Consider the following 15,017-nt stretch of genomic DNA (forward strand, 5'->3'; position numbering starts at 1 on the left):
CGTGGACTTGTTCCGCGGCCTTCTCTGGGGTTCTGAGAAAGAGAGTTCTGCCTTTGACCTGCTTTGACCTCGCAGGGCGGAGGGACCCCCGGCCCCCTCCCCTGGTTTCACCATGGAACGGTGTCGCTGGCCCCCTGGCGTGGGTATGGCCTGTGTCCGCGTGTCCCTCTGCATTTCCGTGTGGGGAGTCCTTGGGAGGCCTGCGCGCTGCGGGGGGGGGGGGGGGCCAGGAGCTGCCTCCCCTGTGCCTGGGCCGCACGCGTCCTGGGACCGCCCCGCCTGGCGGCCCGAATGCTCCTTGACGCTGGCCCAATTAGATCGTGTTCGACGAGTGCCACAAGGCCAAGAACGCCAGCTCCACCAAGATGGGCAAGGCCGTCCTGGACCTGCAGAACAAGCTGCCCCTGGCGCGCGTTGTCTACGCCAGCGCCACCGGTGAGCGCAGGGCCTCGGGCGGGGAGTCGCGCACCAGCCTGCGCCCTCGGCTGCCCGCACCTTCCGCGGCCCCTCCACCGGACCCCCCCGCCGGCCACTCCCCTTGGCAGCCCCGCCCACTGACCCCGCCCACTGCTGGTTCTGCCCCCTCGGCCCCGCCCCTGTCTCCCACGGCCCCGCCCACTGCCGGCCCCGCCCCCTCGGCCATTTCCCAGGTTCGGCAGTCCTGCCCACTGCTGGTACTGGCCATTCCCTCGGCCCCGCCCCCTCGGCCGCCCCACCTCCCGCAGCCCCGCCCACTGCCGCCCGGGGTTGCCCAAGACCCCAGGGGACCTGACGCCCCCCGCCCCCGCAGGAGCCTCGGAGCCGCGCAACATGGTGTACATGAGCCGCCTGGGCATCTGGGGCGAGGGCACGCCCTTCCGCGCCTTCGAGGAGTTCCTGCACGCCATCGAGAAGAGGTGAGCCGCCCCGCGGCCCGAGGGCTGCCCGGCCTCCCCCGCCCGGCCCGACGCCGTCCCCGGTGCCCACGGGGCCTGGGCACGCGCCCCCCGCTGCCCCGTGCCGGCCCCCCGCCGCCCCGCTCAGCCCCGCCCGCCCGTCCGCAGGGGCGTGGGCGCCATGGAGATCGTGGCCATGGACATGAAGGTCAGCGGCATGTACATCGCGCGCCAGCTCAGCTTCTCGGGAGTGGCCTTCCGCATCGAGGAGATCCCGCTGGCTCCCGCCTTCGAGCGCGTCTACAACCGCGCAGCCCTGCTGGTGCGTCCTGCCCCCGCCTCGTCCCGCAGGGATGCCCCCGGGCCTCGCGCCAGCGGCTCCCGGTCAGAGTCGGGGTCCCCGGGGACCCGTGACCCCGCGTGGGCGGAAGGTCGAGCCCACCCGCGACTTCGCGCGCTTTGCCCCGCCATGGTCAGGATCTCCCACGCAATTCAGGGCCCACAGTGTAGGGCGCCCTGCAAGCTCCCTTCCCCCAGTGCAGGCCCCGCCCACGGCCCGCGGACTTTGGCCCGCCTGCCCCGGGGGTGCCCTTTTAGGACAGACAGAAGCAGAGTCGCCCCCTCAGGGTCCTCGTCTGGGGCAGGGCCGCACTGGGCACTGGAGGCTGAGCAGGTCTCGGAGCTGCCCCCATGCCGAGAGCCCCGGTCCCCCTAGTCACAGCCCCATGGCAAGGGGTCAGCCACCTGGGGGCGGGACCCCCAGATCCACTAAGAGCGAGTGAGCGACCGCTCCCGAGTCCCCGGGCACTTCCCAGCAGTCTGTGCGTCGCCACCCCACGCGGGGGTCAGTGCGGCCTCCCCGGGCCATGCCCGCGCCATGCCCGCGCCCTCTGGCTCCGCTGCTGGGGGCGCGCCCGCTCAGCGCCCTGCTGTCCCCGCAGTGGGCGGAGGCCCTGGGCGTGTTCCAGCAGGCGGCCGACTGGATCGGGCTGGAGTCGCGCAAGGCACTGTGGGGCCAGTTCTGGTCGGCGCACCAGCGCTTCTTCAAGTACCTGTGCATCGCCGCCAAGGTGCGCCGCCTGGTGGCGCTGGCCCGCGAGGAGCTGGCGCGGGACAAGGTGAGCGGGCAGGCGCTCCGGGGGCCCCAGGTCCCCAGGGGTGATGGCGGTTGGCGTCGTGAGGGGACAGGCAAGCATCTGCCGGGTGGTCCGGGAAAGCCCAGCACAGCTCCCAGGGAAGGCGGGTGCCGGCAGAGGGCGCCAGGGGGGATTCCCTGGAGCTCAGCCCCCGCCCCCACAGTGCGTGGTCATCGGGCTGCAGTCCACGGGCGAGGCGCGGACACGCGAGGTGCTGGACCAGAGGGACGGGCGCCTCGACTGCTTCGTGTCGGCCGCCGAGTGAGTGGCGCCCGCAGGGGCCGTCGGGGGACGCCGGAGGGGGGCCGGGGACGGGAAGTCAGAGGGGCGACGCTGGGCGCGCAGGGCAGCTGATTGAGTGACGTGTGGGGCGGGGACAAGGGTGAGGGCAGCCGAGCGAGTGACACCGGGGTGGGGGGCACGAGGGGGGCAGCCCCCACCCTCCACACCAAGTCCCCGACTCTGCCAGCACCCCCAGCTCCAGCCTTCCAGCTGCCGGGGGACCCGGGAGGGGGGCCTTGGGGCCTGGGGGCGCAGGCCAGCTGAATGGTGTGTGAGCGGGGGGGGGGGGGGGGTGAGCGGGGCTCGGCGCGCCACCCCCCCCCCCCCCCCCCCCCCCGGCGCAGTGGGCGAGCCGTGCTTGTCGCTTGCAGAGGCGTCTTCCTGTCGCTGATCCAGAAGCACTTTCCTTCAACCAAGAGGAAGCGCGACAAGGCGGCGGGCGCCAAGAGAAAGCGTAGGTGCCACCCCCGGCCTCCGGCCCCCCGCTGCCCGCCCGCCTCCCAGCTCTGACTCCGACCTCTGCCCCAGCCGCTGGCTCCTCGCGCCCCCTCGGCCCCTCCAGCATAGCTGCGAGGCTTGTGTTCTCAGCAGACCCTGGACTCCTGGCAGGCACCCCGCCTCACCGTCCAGGGCCGCCCCAGGGGGCACGGCCCCGAGCGCAGGGTCCACGTGGGGGAAGAGCCGCCAGGCGCCCCGAGACCCTTCCTCAGGGCTGGGTCCGCAGGGAACTCGGCTCTGCGGGCAGATCCCCCCGCGGCTCAACTGTGTCCGCCCAGCAGGGCCCTGCCGTCCCTGCCCACCATCCTTCTTGGACGAGAGGGGCCGAGGCCCAGAGAGGCCAGGTGACTTGCCTGAGGCGGCACAGCACCAGGGCCGGAGCCGGGCCCCACCCTCCCGCAGACCCTGCTGTGGCCTCAGGGGCCGTGCCCACCGCCCTCCCCAGGGGCAGCTGCGTTGGCGCCGCGGCTTGGCTTGGGGTGGCCGTTTCTGCCAGAGGGCTGGGTGTGGGCACCGCTTGCTCCGCCGCCTCTGTGCGTTGCCTGCCCCTGCCGAGCCCCCGCGAGGTCCAGGCGCCCCTGACCTCCAGGCGCCCCCACAGGGCGGCCACGGGGCCGCGGGGCCAAGCTGTCCCGGCCGGCGTGCGAGGCGGCCGGCGTCATCCACATCAGCGACGACAGCAGCACCGAGTCGGACGCCGGCCTGGACAGCGACTTCCACTCCTCGCCGGAGTCGCTGCTGGACGACGACGTGGTCATCGTGGAGGCTGACGAGCGGGGTGAGGGCGCCCCATCCTGCGGCCCGGCAGTCCCTCACGCTCTCCAGAAGGCAGCCCCCCCTGTCCAATTGTTGGCTGCCCACTCTGACCCAGCCCCTCCCGCAGGCCCCCCGTGCCCCCTCCAGCGCGAGCCGCAGGGCCCTGGCCTGCTGGAGCGGGTGGAGGGGCTGAAGCAGGACCTGCTGGGCAAGGTGCGGGCGCTGGGCCGCGAGCTGCCGGTCAACACGCTGGACGAGCTCATCGACCAGCTCGGAGGCCCCGAGCGTGTGGCCGAGGTGAGCGCGGGCCCCGTCGGCCGCCACGCGGTGGGTGGGGGTGCGGGCACTGCTCTGCCGGCTGCCCTGGACCTCGCCCACCGCCCCCGCCTCGCCCCCAGCCCACTCAGCTTACACCCAAAGGGGGCCGTGCCGGGCGCGCCCTGGGCCCTGTGGTTACAGGCATCACCGCGTCTGTCGGGTGGGGGCGAGGCCAGCGGGGTCCCCGTGTGCCCCCAGCCTCGGCAGCCGAGGACACTGGCACCCGCCCGGACGTGCCCACGATGCCCCCCCAGGGCCGCAGGGCAGGGGTGGGGGCACTGGAGGTCCGCCCTAGGCGGCCGGCTGACACTGCCCCCACTCTCCCTGGCCCCAGATGACCGGCAGGAAAGGCCGCGTGGTGTCCAGGCCCGACGGCAGCGTGGCCTTCGAGTCGCGCGCCGAGCAGGGCCTGTCCATCGACCACGTGAACCTGCGCGAGAAGGAGCGCTTCATGAGCGGCGAGAAGGTGCGCGGGGAAGGCGCGGGGCGCGCGGGGCACGCAGGGCGGAGACGGTGGCCGCGTGGGGCACGCGGGGTGGGGACGGTGGCCGCGTGGGGCGGCCCGAGCACTGCGGCTGACCCCAGCGCCCTCGCCCCCAGCTCGTGGCCATCATCTCGGAGGCGTCCAGCTCGGGCGTGTCCCTGCAAGCCGACCGCCGCGTGCGCAACCAGAAGCGCCGGGTGCACATGACGCTCGAGCTGCCCTGGAGCGCCGACCGCGCCATCCAGCAGTTCGGTGGGCCCCGCCCCCCCACTGGGGACCCCCACCTCCCCGCCCCTCACCCTGTTGTCCCGCCCCCACTGGGGATCCCCTTGCCTCCCCTGCCCCTTGTGCTGTCCCGCCCCCACCTGAGGACCCCCTCGCTGCTCCCGCCTCTGGCCCGCCGGCCCCGCCCCCTCACCAGGCCCCCTCGTCGCCCCCGCCCCTGAGAGCCCCCTCCGCCGCAGGCCGCACCCACCGCTCGAACCAGGTGTCGGCGCCCGAGTACGTCTTCCTCATCTCGGAGCTGGCGGGCGAGCGCAGGTTCGCCTCCATCGTGGCCAAGCGCCTGGAGAGCCTGGTGAGGGGCGCGGGCACCGGTGGGAGGGCGCGGGCGCGGGGCGGAGGGGGGCGGTGTTTGCGGGAGCCGAGGGCGGGCGCGGGGGTGGTCTGGCCAAGGCCCGGAGTTGCCTGGGCAGCGACACGAGCGGGTGCACACAGCCTCTCCTTCCCGCAGGGCGCCCTGACGCACGGGGACCGCCGCGCCACGGAGTCCCGCGACCTGAGCAAGTACAACTTCGAGAACAAGGTGCTCGGCCGCGCGAGAGGGGGCGGCTCGGGCTGGGACCCTTGTTGCCTGCCCCCCTCAAAGCCCCGCTCTCCTCATTTCCCTGCCTTCCTCACCCACCCCCACCTTCCTTCTCTCTCCCGTCTTTCTCGTTTCTTACCCCCTTCCTCGCCTGCCTCACCTCTCCTCACCCCCCACCTTCCTCTCCCCCGCCCTCTTCTCTCCTTTGTCCTCCTCACCCCTGCCCTCCTCTCTTACCACCTTCCCCTCCTCTGTACTGCTTTCCTTTCTCACCCTTCCCCTCCTCACCCCCACTCTTCTCACCACTCCCCTTCTCCCCCCACCCATCTCTCCCGTCTGCCCTTCTCATACCCTGTTCTCCTCCCCCTGCTGCCTTTCTCCCCCTCCTCTCCTCATCCCCTCCCCCTCCCCCACACCCTCCCCTTTCTCCCCCCTCCCCCCTCCCCCTCTCACTCCCTGTACTCCTCAACCCCCCCCTCTTTCCTCCTCTGCCTTCCCCCCTCACTCCTCCTTCCTCCTCCCCCTCTCCTCCTCATTCCCTGCTCTCCTTCCCTCCTCTCCACTCTGCCCTCCTCCCCCCCTCCTCCCCCCCGCCCTCCTCCCCCCTCTGCCCTCCTCACCCCGCCCTCCTCCCCCCTCTGCCCTCAGTACGGCGCCCGGGCCCTGCACTGCGTCCTCACCACCATCCTGAGCCAGATGGAAAACAAGGTGCCCGTGCCCCAGGGCTACCCCGGAGGGGCCGCCGCCTTCTTCCGGGGTGCGTTCTGGCTGCCGAGGGCGGGTGGCGGGCCAGCGGGACCCCACGGGGTCTGATGGGGGCGGTTGGAGCCTGGCTCTGTGGGGAAGAGCCCCCCATGAGCACACGGGGAGCGGGGCGCCCCCAGGGCCCACACCACTGTCTGGGCAGGCCGGGCCGCCCCCTCCATTGCCTGGCTCTGTCCCCTGAGAACGGGTTCCTGCCTTTGCCTTCAAGTCAGAGCGGAGTGGGAGGCAGGTGGTGGCACTGAGGAGCCAGGCTGCCCCAGGGCCCCTTCCCGGATGCCAGGGCTGGAGGGCCACAGGGAGGGGGGCGGCTCGCCCAGGCCACACACTTCTGCCCCCCCCCACCCCGGGTCGCCTTCATTTTCTCCGTGGGACTCTTCTGCGGACGGGGAGACTGAGGCACAGACACGGCAGTGCTCTGCCCCTATTTCTCTGCCAAGTGGCAGAGCCGGGTCCCGGGTGGGGGGCCGGGGGGCAGAGGGCAGGCGGTGCGAGCCCCCCTGTACCCGCAGACATGAAGCAGGGCCTGCTCTCGGTCGGCATCGGCGGGCGGGAGGCCAGGTCGGGCTGCGTGGACGTGGAGAAGGGTGAGTGCCGGCGGTTGGTAGCGCTGGCGGGCGGGGCCGGGGGCTGGGGGAGCCGCCGCTGAGGCCGCCGCTCCCCCCAGACTGCTCCATCACCAAGTTCCTGAACCGCATCCTGGGCCTGGAGGTGCCCAAGCAGAACGCGCTCTTCCAGTACTTCTCGGCCACCTTCGACCACCTCGTGGAGGCCGACAAGAGGGAGGGCAGATACGACCTGGGCATCCTGGGTGAGCGCCACCGGAGCGCGGACGGGCCCCGGGCCGGGGGCACAAGAGCAGGGGGCGCGGGTGGGCGTCAGGGTGCTCGGGGCGCCCGCAGAGGCCGCTAGGAAGGGCGACTCGGGGAGCAGGGGGGCCGGGAGCCAAGGTCAAGCGGGCAGGCAGCAGCCTCCTGCCAGGGAGCTCAGAGCTGGGGCCAGAGGGGGAGGTGGGGGCTCAAGGGCCACAAGGGGACCAAGGGCCGCGCCTCCCGTGCCCTGAGCCATTGTCTCTGGGCTCTGTGGAAGCTTCGTAGGGAGCGGAGGGATGGCTGTCCTGGCTCTGCCCCCAGGCAGTGGCCCTCATCCCCGGGCGGTGGCCCTCGGTGCCTCAAACCCCCATCTGGGCCCCGGGAGGTCCACCAAGTTCCAGACCCAACACCCCCGGCGCCGGCCTGGCCGGGGCAGAGCTCACGGGAGACGAGCACTCGTGGCCTCTGCTGGGCGGGGGTCTCCCCGCCGACCCCTGGGCTCTGCGTCGGGGCCACTACGGTTCTGTTCTTTTTACAGAAGTGGGGGGCTGGTCTCCTGCACAGTTCCCTCCCCACTTACAGCCGTGCTGCTGATGCTCGGGTCACCCCAGGACTCAGGACTTGCCCTGGGCCTCGTGGGGTGCAATGGCGGGGTGGCCCCAGGCCACCCTCCGTCCGTGGGGCTGGTGGGTTCCTGGAGCCTAGACACAGAACCCCAGCCCCTGGCGCGAGGTCCAAGGAGCCCCGCCCTCACCCCGCCCTGCCCTCCCACCCCAGACCTGGCCCCCGGCATCGATGAGATCTACGAGGAGAGCCAGCAGGTGTTTTTGGCCCCCGGGCACCCCCAGGATGGGCAAGTGGTCTTCTACAAGGTGAGTGGGAACCCCACTCCCCCTCCAGCACCCCCTAGCACTCCCCACAGCACCCCCCACAGACCCCCCCCAGCACCCCCCACTAATGCGCGCGTGCCCGCGGCAGATCAGCGTGGACCGCGGCCTCAGGTGGGAGGAGGCCTACGCCAAGTCGCTGGAGCTGACGGGCGCCCACGACGGCTTCTACCTCTCCTACAAGGTGAGCTGGGGCTCCCGGGCCGCCCCCGCCTGCCCCTCGGGAGGCTGGGGGCTGAGCCGCGCCGCGCCCTCCACACGCCCCAGGTACGCGGCAACCAGCCCACCTGCCTGCTGGCCGAGCAGAACCGCGGCAAGCACTTCACCGTGTACAAGCCCAACGTGGGCCGCCAGAGCCAGCCCGAGACCCTCGACGGCCTGGGCCGCCGCTTCCACCGGGTAGGCAGGGCGCGCGGGGCGGGGGCGCGGCTGCCATCCCCCAGGCCCCGGTCCCCGGCCACACAGCCGTCTGCTCCAAGCCCTTCCCTGCCGTGTCCCTTCCGCCTGCTGTTCCCTCTCCTGACTGCCAAAAGGGGAATGTAGGTCTGGGTCGACCCTGGCCTCAGTTTCCCCACTTGGAGATGGGGGGTGCCCTGAGGTTCATGTGGCCGTGGGTCCCCAGGTCACAGCGGAGGAGGCCAAGGAGCACTGGGAGAGCAGTTACACCTTCTCGCTGACGCACTGTAGCCACGCGGCATGGTGAGGGGGTGTGGGGGTGGGGGGCGCGGGACTTGCATCCCCGGGCAGGCGGCGGCACCGATGAGCCCCGGGGGCACGCTCAGGGCTGGTGGGGAGGGGACCGGCGCGGGGCGGGGCGCGGGGATGGCGGGGAGGGGCCCGCGCTGAGCGCCCGGCCCGCAGGAACCGGCACTGCCGCCTGGCGCTGGAGGGCAAGGAGTGCGCGCAGGGGCTGCGGCTGCGCCACCACTACATGCTGTGCGGGGCGCTGCTGCGGGTGTGGAGCCGCATCGCCGCCGTCATGGCCGAGGTCACCAGCAGCAGCTACCTGCAGATCGTGCGCCTCAAGACCAAGGACAAGAAGAAGCAAGTCGGTGAGCCGGGCCCGGGCGGAGCGGCGGGGGGCGGGCCGGAGCCCGGGCGTGGGGCGGGCCAGGGGCCCGGGGACCCTGACCGCCGCCCCTCCTCCCCCGCGTCCGCAGGCATCAAGATTCCCGAGGCGTGCGTGCGGCGCGTGTTGCAGGAGCTGCAGCTCATGGACGCGGACGTGAAGCGCAGGCGCGCGCGCGCCCTGGGCGCCCCCACCGCGCACGCGCCCGGCGCGGCCCAGGCCGGCGAGGTGCTGGACCTGACCTACAGCCCGCCGGCCGAGGCCCTGGCGCCCGGCGCGCGCTTCGCCTTCCCGCCGCTGGGCCTGGAGCCCCCCGGCCCCGGCGGCCTGCTGCTCGGCGCCCCCGGCGCCCTGGCCCCCGCGGCGCGCGCCGACCCGGCCGAGCTGCTGCAGCAGGGCTGCGACATCAACTTCAAGGAGGTGCTGGAGGACATGCTGCGCTCGCTGCACGCCGCGCCGCCCGCCGCGCCGCCCGGGGGCCCGCCGGGCCGCCAGAGCGTCATCCAGTTCAGCCCCCCCTTCGCCAACTCCTAGGCCCCTCCTCGGCGCGGGCGCGCCCGGGAGCCACGCCCCCTGCGCCGCCCGCGGGGCCCACTGCAGTGCCTTCCCCAGCCCCGGCCCCGCGGGCTCCGGGGTCCAACCTGGGCAGCCCCCCCCCCCCCGGGACACCGGCGGCCCCATCGGAGGACCTGCCGGCTCACGACCGGGGGTGTCGGGGCTGAGGCGGGGTGGGGCCCGGAGCGCCCTCTGCCTCCCTCCTCTGCAGCCACCCCGCGCACCGCGCGAGGCCCCACACCCTGAAACCGTGAAGCAGGGTGGTCCCAAGAGCGGGAAACTCAGGAAACCCCAGGTGCTCAGGGCCCCAGCCCCGCCACTGCGGCTCCGGGTGATATATGCAAGCCCCGCCCCCCACCCTAAGTTATTGCTCAGCGCCCCCCTCGGCCTTGGAGGCCCCCCCCCCCCGGGTGGGGAGCAGCTCCTGGTTTCTATGTGTATTTATAATTCAAGTGTATATATGTAAAGAGATTTTTTTTTAAATATATGTGCCTTTTGACTACTTCGCAAGGCTGCTTGTCCCACCTGCAGGTTTGCGTCTGCCCTGAAAGGGGGGCTGGGACCGTGGCTTAGGGGTGTGGGCTCTCCAGGGAGGGAAGCCAGCCCACCTTCGGGCCTGGCAAAGGCCGACCCCCCACCACCAGCACTCGGGGTCACCCCCGCTGCTCCGGTGCTCCCGGCACCGTGTCCACCCCGGCCCTGGCTCCCCGCGCTGCGCCTCAGACGCTTTTAGTTTATGCAGGGCAGCTTGGGGGGGGGTAGCCCGGGAGGGGGTACTTCTCGGGAGCTGGACTGGTCTGGGGTGTAGGACTGGGGGCTTGTGCCTTGCCCTGTCCAGGAGCTGGAGGGACATGCCGGCCTGAGACCAATGCCCAGTGCTCACCCACGGTCCATGGAGACCCAGGGTGGAGATCCTTGGGGTGCCCTCCTGGGACCTCCCTCTGCCAGGGCCTGGCATTAGTAGGAACAGCAGGGCCCCGAGAATGGGCAGGTGCCATCCGTCTGCCTGCTACACCCCCAGGAGAGAACCGGAGTTGGCTGGACCCTCTGGGCTAGGCTCGCCTTGCCCTGACCACACCCCGCGGGGCCCCGAGGGCCGGCGTGGGTGCCCTGGACCAGTGCCTGGGTGCCCTGGACCAGTGCCCAGACCGCGAGACCAGCAGGCAGGGCAGCTGGGCTCAGCGCCCACAGCGGCTTGGCCAGCGCCCAGCGCAGGTGTCCATCCTCCCTGCCCCCGCCTTAGGACCAGGAGCCGCCCCGGCGCAGGCAGGGCCAGCAGCGCCCCTGGACGCAGGAGGTGCCAGCGCACCTATTTGTACTTTTTATTCCCACAAGGCAGCGGGGGGAGGGGGCGCCGCGCTGCGCGGGCTCCGGGGCCTTCATCCGGCAGGGGTGCACGCCGGGTCGTCGGGCCTGCCCCACCAGGGCGCTGGTTTGCAGGCAGGCCGTCATGGGCCGGCGGAAGGCTCCGGGGCTGCGGGCAGGGGCGTGGGCGGGGGAACTGGGGGCGCACGCTTGTGGGACTAGAGATAGCACGGCAGGTCCTTCTCTATCACCTGTGGAGGGAGAGGGCCATCAGGGTGCCTGCGCGGCACTCGCCCGCGCCCCTCGCCCGCGCCTCTCGCCCCCCTCCAGCACCTACCAGGGGCTCCTCCATGGGGCCGTAGCGCTTCACCACGCAGCCGTTCTTGTCGATGAGGAACTGAGGGCGGCAGGGGTGGGGACTGCGGGGCCGCTTCCACTTGCTGCCTGCCCCCCACCCGCTCTCCCCTGTGGGCCAGGTCCCATGCAGGCCAGGGCGGGGGTGGGGCTAAGTCCACAGGCCCAGGGGTGGGGGGGGCAGAGGGGGCGTGGCGTGTCCCCTGGGGTCCCCCTTACCTTGGTGAAGTTCCACTTGATGGCGCTGAGAGAGAGAGGTGCGCGGTCAGGAGGGCTGGGGGGGAGGCCCGGCCCCTCCACTCCCCCACCCCGCCCCGGGGCGGGGCACTCACTTCCCCAGGATGCCCCTCCCCTTCGGCTGGACCTTCATCCACTTCCACAGGGGGTGGGCGTCGTCCCCGTTGACGCAGATCTTGCTGTACATGTCAAACTTGACGTTGTAACCGGCCGCGAACTCTTTGATCTCGGCGTTGCTTCCCGGCTCCTGCGGGGCCCGGGGGTCAGTGGAGGGGGGCGGGGTGTGCTTAGCCCCGCGCCCGGCCCGCGGGCCCGCCACGCACCTGCTTCCCAAACTGGTTGCAGGGGAAAGCCAGGATGCGCAAACCGCACTCAGCGTAGCGGGCGTGCAGGTCGACCAGCTGAGTGTAGTTCACCTCCGTCTTGCCTCACTGGGAGGCCACGTTGGTGACGATGCACACGAAGCCCCTGGGGGCGGGGGGAGAGGCGGTCAGGGGGCCGCCGGGCTGGTCCCGCGCCCCTCCCGGCGGCCGCCCCGGGGGCTCACCGGTACTTGTCCAGGCCCACCATGCGCCCGTCGATGTCCTTGGCGGAGAACTCGTGCATGGAGCGCGCGCAGCGCCAGTCGTCCCGGGATGCGCACTGCGGACAAGGGCGTGCTGAGGCCGTGCGAACCCCGCCACCCGAGGGCCCCGGGAGCCAGGGAAGGGGCCGGCCCCCCTCCCCAAATGCCCCCGCCCCTGCCCCCGGCGAAACAGGGCCCATTTTACAGGCGAGATCGAAGTCGCGAAGGAATCCGCGATCCCGCAAGGACACGGGATCCCGCACGGCTCCGGGATCCCGCACGGCACCGCCGGAGTGCGAATGCCGCAGCTGGGTCCCCTCCGCCGCGGGCGCACTCTCCGGCGCCGGCGCGCCTTCCGCCTCCCGGCCTTCCGCCTGCGCGGCTGCCGCCGGGGGGATCCGCCCCGGCCCCGGCCCCGCCTCCCGCGGCGCCCCGGGGAGCCGGCGGCCGCGCGGCCCATGCCCGCCGGTACCCCCGAGCGCTGTGCCCGGAGAGGCCGGGCGAGGGCGGGGACAAAGGGCGCGTAGCCAGGGAGCCAGCGCGCCAGGGCCGCCGCTCTGTGACGCCGCCTCCCGGGGCCCCCGGGGCAGGGGCGGGGGAGGGGCGCGGGGCGCGTGACCCGCCTGCCCCCGGGCGGACGGCCCCGCCCTAGGAGCCCCGCTAGCCCACCGCCGTCCCCCCAGGCCCTCCCGGCCACCGGCCCCAGCCCGGGGACCCCAACCCCCGTCCCCCCACCCAGCCAGAGACCCCGACCCCCGCCCCGCCTCGGCCCGGGACGAGGTAGAAGCTCCGAGGCCTCCCCGCTGCCCCCCGCGCATCCAGAAGGCCTCCGGGACCCCGACTCCCGACTCCCCTCCCAGCCGGACGACCCCGCCGTCACCCACCACCCAGCCCGGGGACCCCGAACCCCCCCACCCAGCCAGAGACCCCGATCCTCGCCCCCCTAGCCAGGGACCCCGGATCCCCGCCCTCCCACCCAACCAGGGACCCCGACCCCCACCCCACCTCGGCCCAGGGGCGCGGATCGGAAGGCCCCAGGCCTTCCCGCAGCCCCCCGCGCTCCTAGAGGGCCTCCGGGAGCCCGACCCCGGCCCAGGGTCCCCCCGCCCAGAGACCCCAGGCCCAGCGCTGGGACGGGCCCGGGGCTGGGGGAGGGGAGAAACGGCCGCGCCCCCCGGCCCCGCGCGCCCCAACGGCCGTGCCCACCGGCGCGCCCCTCACCATGGTGCTGGCCAGGCCGGGCGCGGCGAGGGCCCCGCACAGCAGCACCGGCTTGAGCAAGCGGGACAAGCGGCTGAAGCTCATCGCGGCGGCGGGGGCGCCCTCAGCGGCGGCTCCTCCCCTCGACCGGCCGACCAATGGCCGCGCGCCGGCCCGCCTCGCCTCCCCGCCCGCGGCCACGCCCTCCCACGTCCCCATTGGCCGGGCGCGCCGGCGCCGCGGACGCCTCAGCCCGCCGGCCAATGGGAGGCCGAGGAGCGGGACAGGGGCGGGGCGGTCCGCTGTTCTGTTGCCGGCGGCGACTGCGCATGCTCGCCTCGGGCGGTCGTGGGGGCCGCGGGCCGTTGTGCGCGCGCCCAGAGCCCCGAAGCCCGCGGGAGCTCCAGGACTCCCAGGCGTGCGCCCCCCGGACGCGGCTCTCCCTCTGGGGGGACCCGTGAGGCCCGAGACCGGCCAGACGGCGGGGCCAGGGGGTGTGGGAGGAGAGTCTGCTGGGGGGGGGCCAGCGGGGCCCCCGGGGCCTGCTCATGACCTCAGTACCCCCAGCCGGCGCGAGACCCCCGCCGGAGCGCCCCAGCAGCCCCAGGCCCACCCTGCCGCGCTCAGCATGAGGGTCGCCGGGCCCACCCTGTCCCCCGCTGGTGGACTGTAAACAACTCCCCTGAAGGGCTGATTTTCTCGGGGTGGCCAGAAAAACAGGCCAGGACCCCGCCTCCTGAGGGGGCAGGAGGCCAGGCCGGCCCGCCCTTGGCCGCGTCCCAGCTGGGACTAGGTCAGTGCTGGGAGGGCCGCGCGCCTAGAGGGGGCCGCTTTGCCAATGGGGTGTGGTGCCTGCGGGTAGCCTCGGTTCCTGTGTCCCCCACGGAAGGGGCCTGGCTGCTGCCGGTCAGAGTGGCCCCGGGCCCAGGCAGGGCTGCGATGGGGGTCAGGGGGGCCGTCCTGGAGCCTCATTATAATCTTTATCTGCCTCTTTTTACTTATTTAATAAATTTCACCGTGGTAACCGCGTTAAGGTGTACAGTTCAGAGTTTGGGGCTACCCACCATGCTGTGCAGCCATCTCTCCAGTTCCAGAACATTCCCAGGCCCCCCCAGCCTGGCCCGGCCACCAGAGGCCTCCGTTCTGTCTCTGGACCTCCCACGGCAGGGACCACCAAGCTGTGTCCCCTGAGCCCCTTCCTCGGGTTCATCCAAGTGGCCACAGACGTCGGTGCTTGTCCCTGTGGCCGCACAGTGTCCACCCAGCGAGGCAGCGGGAATCCCGCTGCTATGGACACGCGTGGACGCGCTGTGGCGGGGGCGTGCGTTTTCAGTGCTCCCGGGCGCGGGCGGAGGCTCCAGGTGGCACCATTCGAGGCGCCCCAACTGCTGAGCAAAGCCGTGGATGCGGGTCGGATTTCTGGGCCCCCACCCCGACTCTCCTCTCCCTCCCCCCCCCCCCCCGCCACCTGCACCTCCCGGGCTCAGCCCCCCTCTCCTGCAGGGATCTGGCCGCGTTCCCGCTGTCCTTTACCCCGTTGCAGACAAGCCCCATCCCTCCCGTGCCCCCGTGGATCACTGGATCTCCTTTCCCCCTGCAGCCCCCCTCCACCAGGGCACCCTCTCCCCTGGTTCCCAGGACACCCGGCACGCCTCCTCCTCCCACGTCCCTTCATCATGCTTAAGGGACAATTGCGTCACGCCGCAGCCTCAGGTCTGTGCAGGGACGGGCCAGCTCCCCGAAGAAGCAAGTGCTGGTTGGGCCTCCATTTTGCCAGGCAGGAGCACAGAGGCACAGAGAGGTTAAGAAACGTGCTCTTTGCCACACAGCCAGGTCCGGAGCTGAGGGGCCGCCCCAGGGGCTGGCAGCACCTCCAGTCCCCCCCGGCTCCTGGCCTCTGCTCTCCTCCTGGCCCAGCGGCACGGCCGACAGCAGGGCCAGCTGTCCCAGGCACCGGAGGATGCCGACCAGGGCTCCGCCCCCTTGATGCCAGCGGGACCCGTCCCCAGCCATGACAGCCACAAATATCCCGACATCCCTCGCCCAGCGTCCTGGGCCTGACCTCCACCGCGGCCTCAGCCCTGAACTCCACGCCCCCCCCTTCCTCCTCCACGGCT

General features: G+C 72.8%; 2 protein-coding genes across 5 annotated transcripts in view; one reads left to right on the forward strand and one right to left on the reverse strand.

Annotated features, from left to right (window-relative positions):
• Positions 1–9,358, forward strand: part of SBNO2 (strawberry notch homolog 2) — a 47,176-nt gene extending 37,818 nt beyond the window's left edge. Inside the window, 21 exon segments of the mRNA XM_058282212.2 lie at positions 318–435; positions 791–896; positions 1,044–1,197; positions 1,817–1,993; positions 2,175–2,272; positions 2,665–2,747; positions 3,393–3,569; positions 3,675–3,844; positions 4,200–4,331; positions 4,466–4,601; positions 4,814–4,926; positions 5,083–5,154; positions 5,803–5,911; positions 6,429–6,503; positions 6,584–6,727; positions 7,506–7,600; positions 7,707–7,799; positions 7,883–8,014; positions 8,238–8,314; positions 8,477–8,667; positions 8,776–9,358. Of these exon segments, the coding sequence (XP_058138195.1) occupies positions 318–435; positions 791–896; positions 1,044–1,197; positions 1,817–1,993; positions 2,175–2,272; positions 2,665–2,747; positions 3,393–3,569; positions 3,675–3,844; positions 4,200–4,331; positions 4,466–4,601; positions 4,814–4,926; positions 5,083–5,154; positions 5,803–5,911; positions 6,429–6,503; positions 6,584–6,727; positions 7,506–7,600; positions 7,707–7,799; positions 7,883–8,014; positions 8,238–8,314; positions 8,477–8,667; positions 8,776–9,218 (2,895 nt within the window). The 3' untranslated portion in view covers positions 9,219–9,358.
• Positions 9,359–10,463: 1,105 nt separating this feature from the next.
• Positions 10,464–13,071, reverse strand: GPX4 (glutathione peroxidase 4). Of its 4 annotated transcripts, none has more exons than XM_058282215.2 (7): positions 12,922–13,071; positions 11,683–11,777; positions 11,459–11,603; positions 11,231–11,382; positions 11,118–11,142; positions 10,882–10,963; positions 10,464–10,795 (listed from the first exon to the last, which is right to left on the reverse strand). In XM_058282215.2, the coding sequence occupies exons 1-7, from the start codon at positions 13,003–13,005 to the stop codon at positions 10,479–10,481; spliced, it is 900 nt and encodes a 299-aa protein (XP_058138198.1). In that variant the 5' UTR covers positions 13,006–13,071; the 3' UTR covers positions 10,464–10,478. The 4 variants fall into 4 exon arrangements, with proteins under 4 accessions (XP_058138198.1, XP_058138197.1, XP_058138200.1 ...); XM_058282214.1 differs by lacking the exon at positions 12,922–13,071 and adding an exon at positions 11,906–12,175; XM_058282217.2 differs by having other exon boundaries at positions 10,548–10,795; positions 10,882–10,941.
• Positions 13,072–15,017: the final 1,946 nt, after the last annotated feature.

The sequence above is a fragment of the Dasypus novemcinctus genome, chromosome 19 (genome assembly GCF_030445035.2).
Source record: "Dasypus novemcinctus isolate mDasNov1 chromosome 19, mDasNov1.1.hap2, whole genome shotgun sequence".
Classification (NCBI taxonomy): Eukaryota; Metazoa; Chordata; class Mammalia; order Cingulata; family Dasypodidae; genus Dasypus; species Dasypus novemcinctus.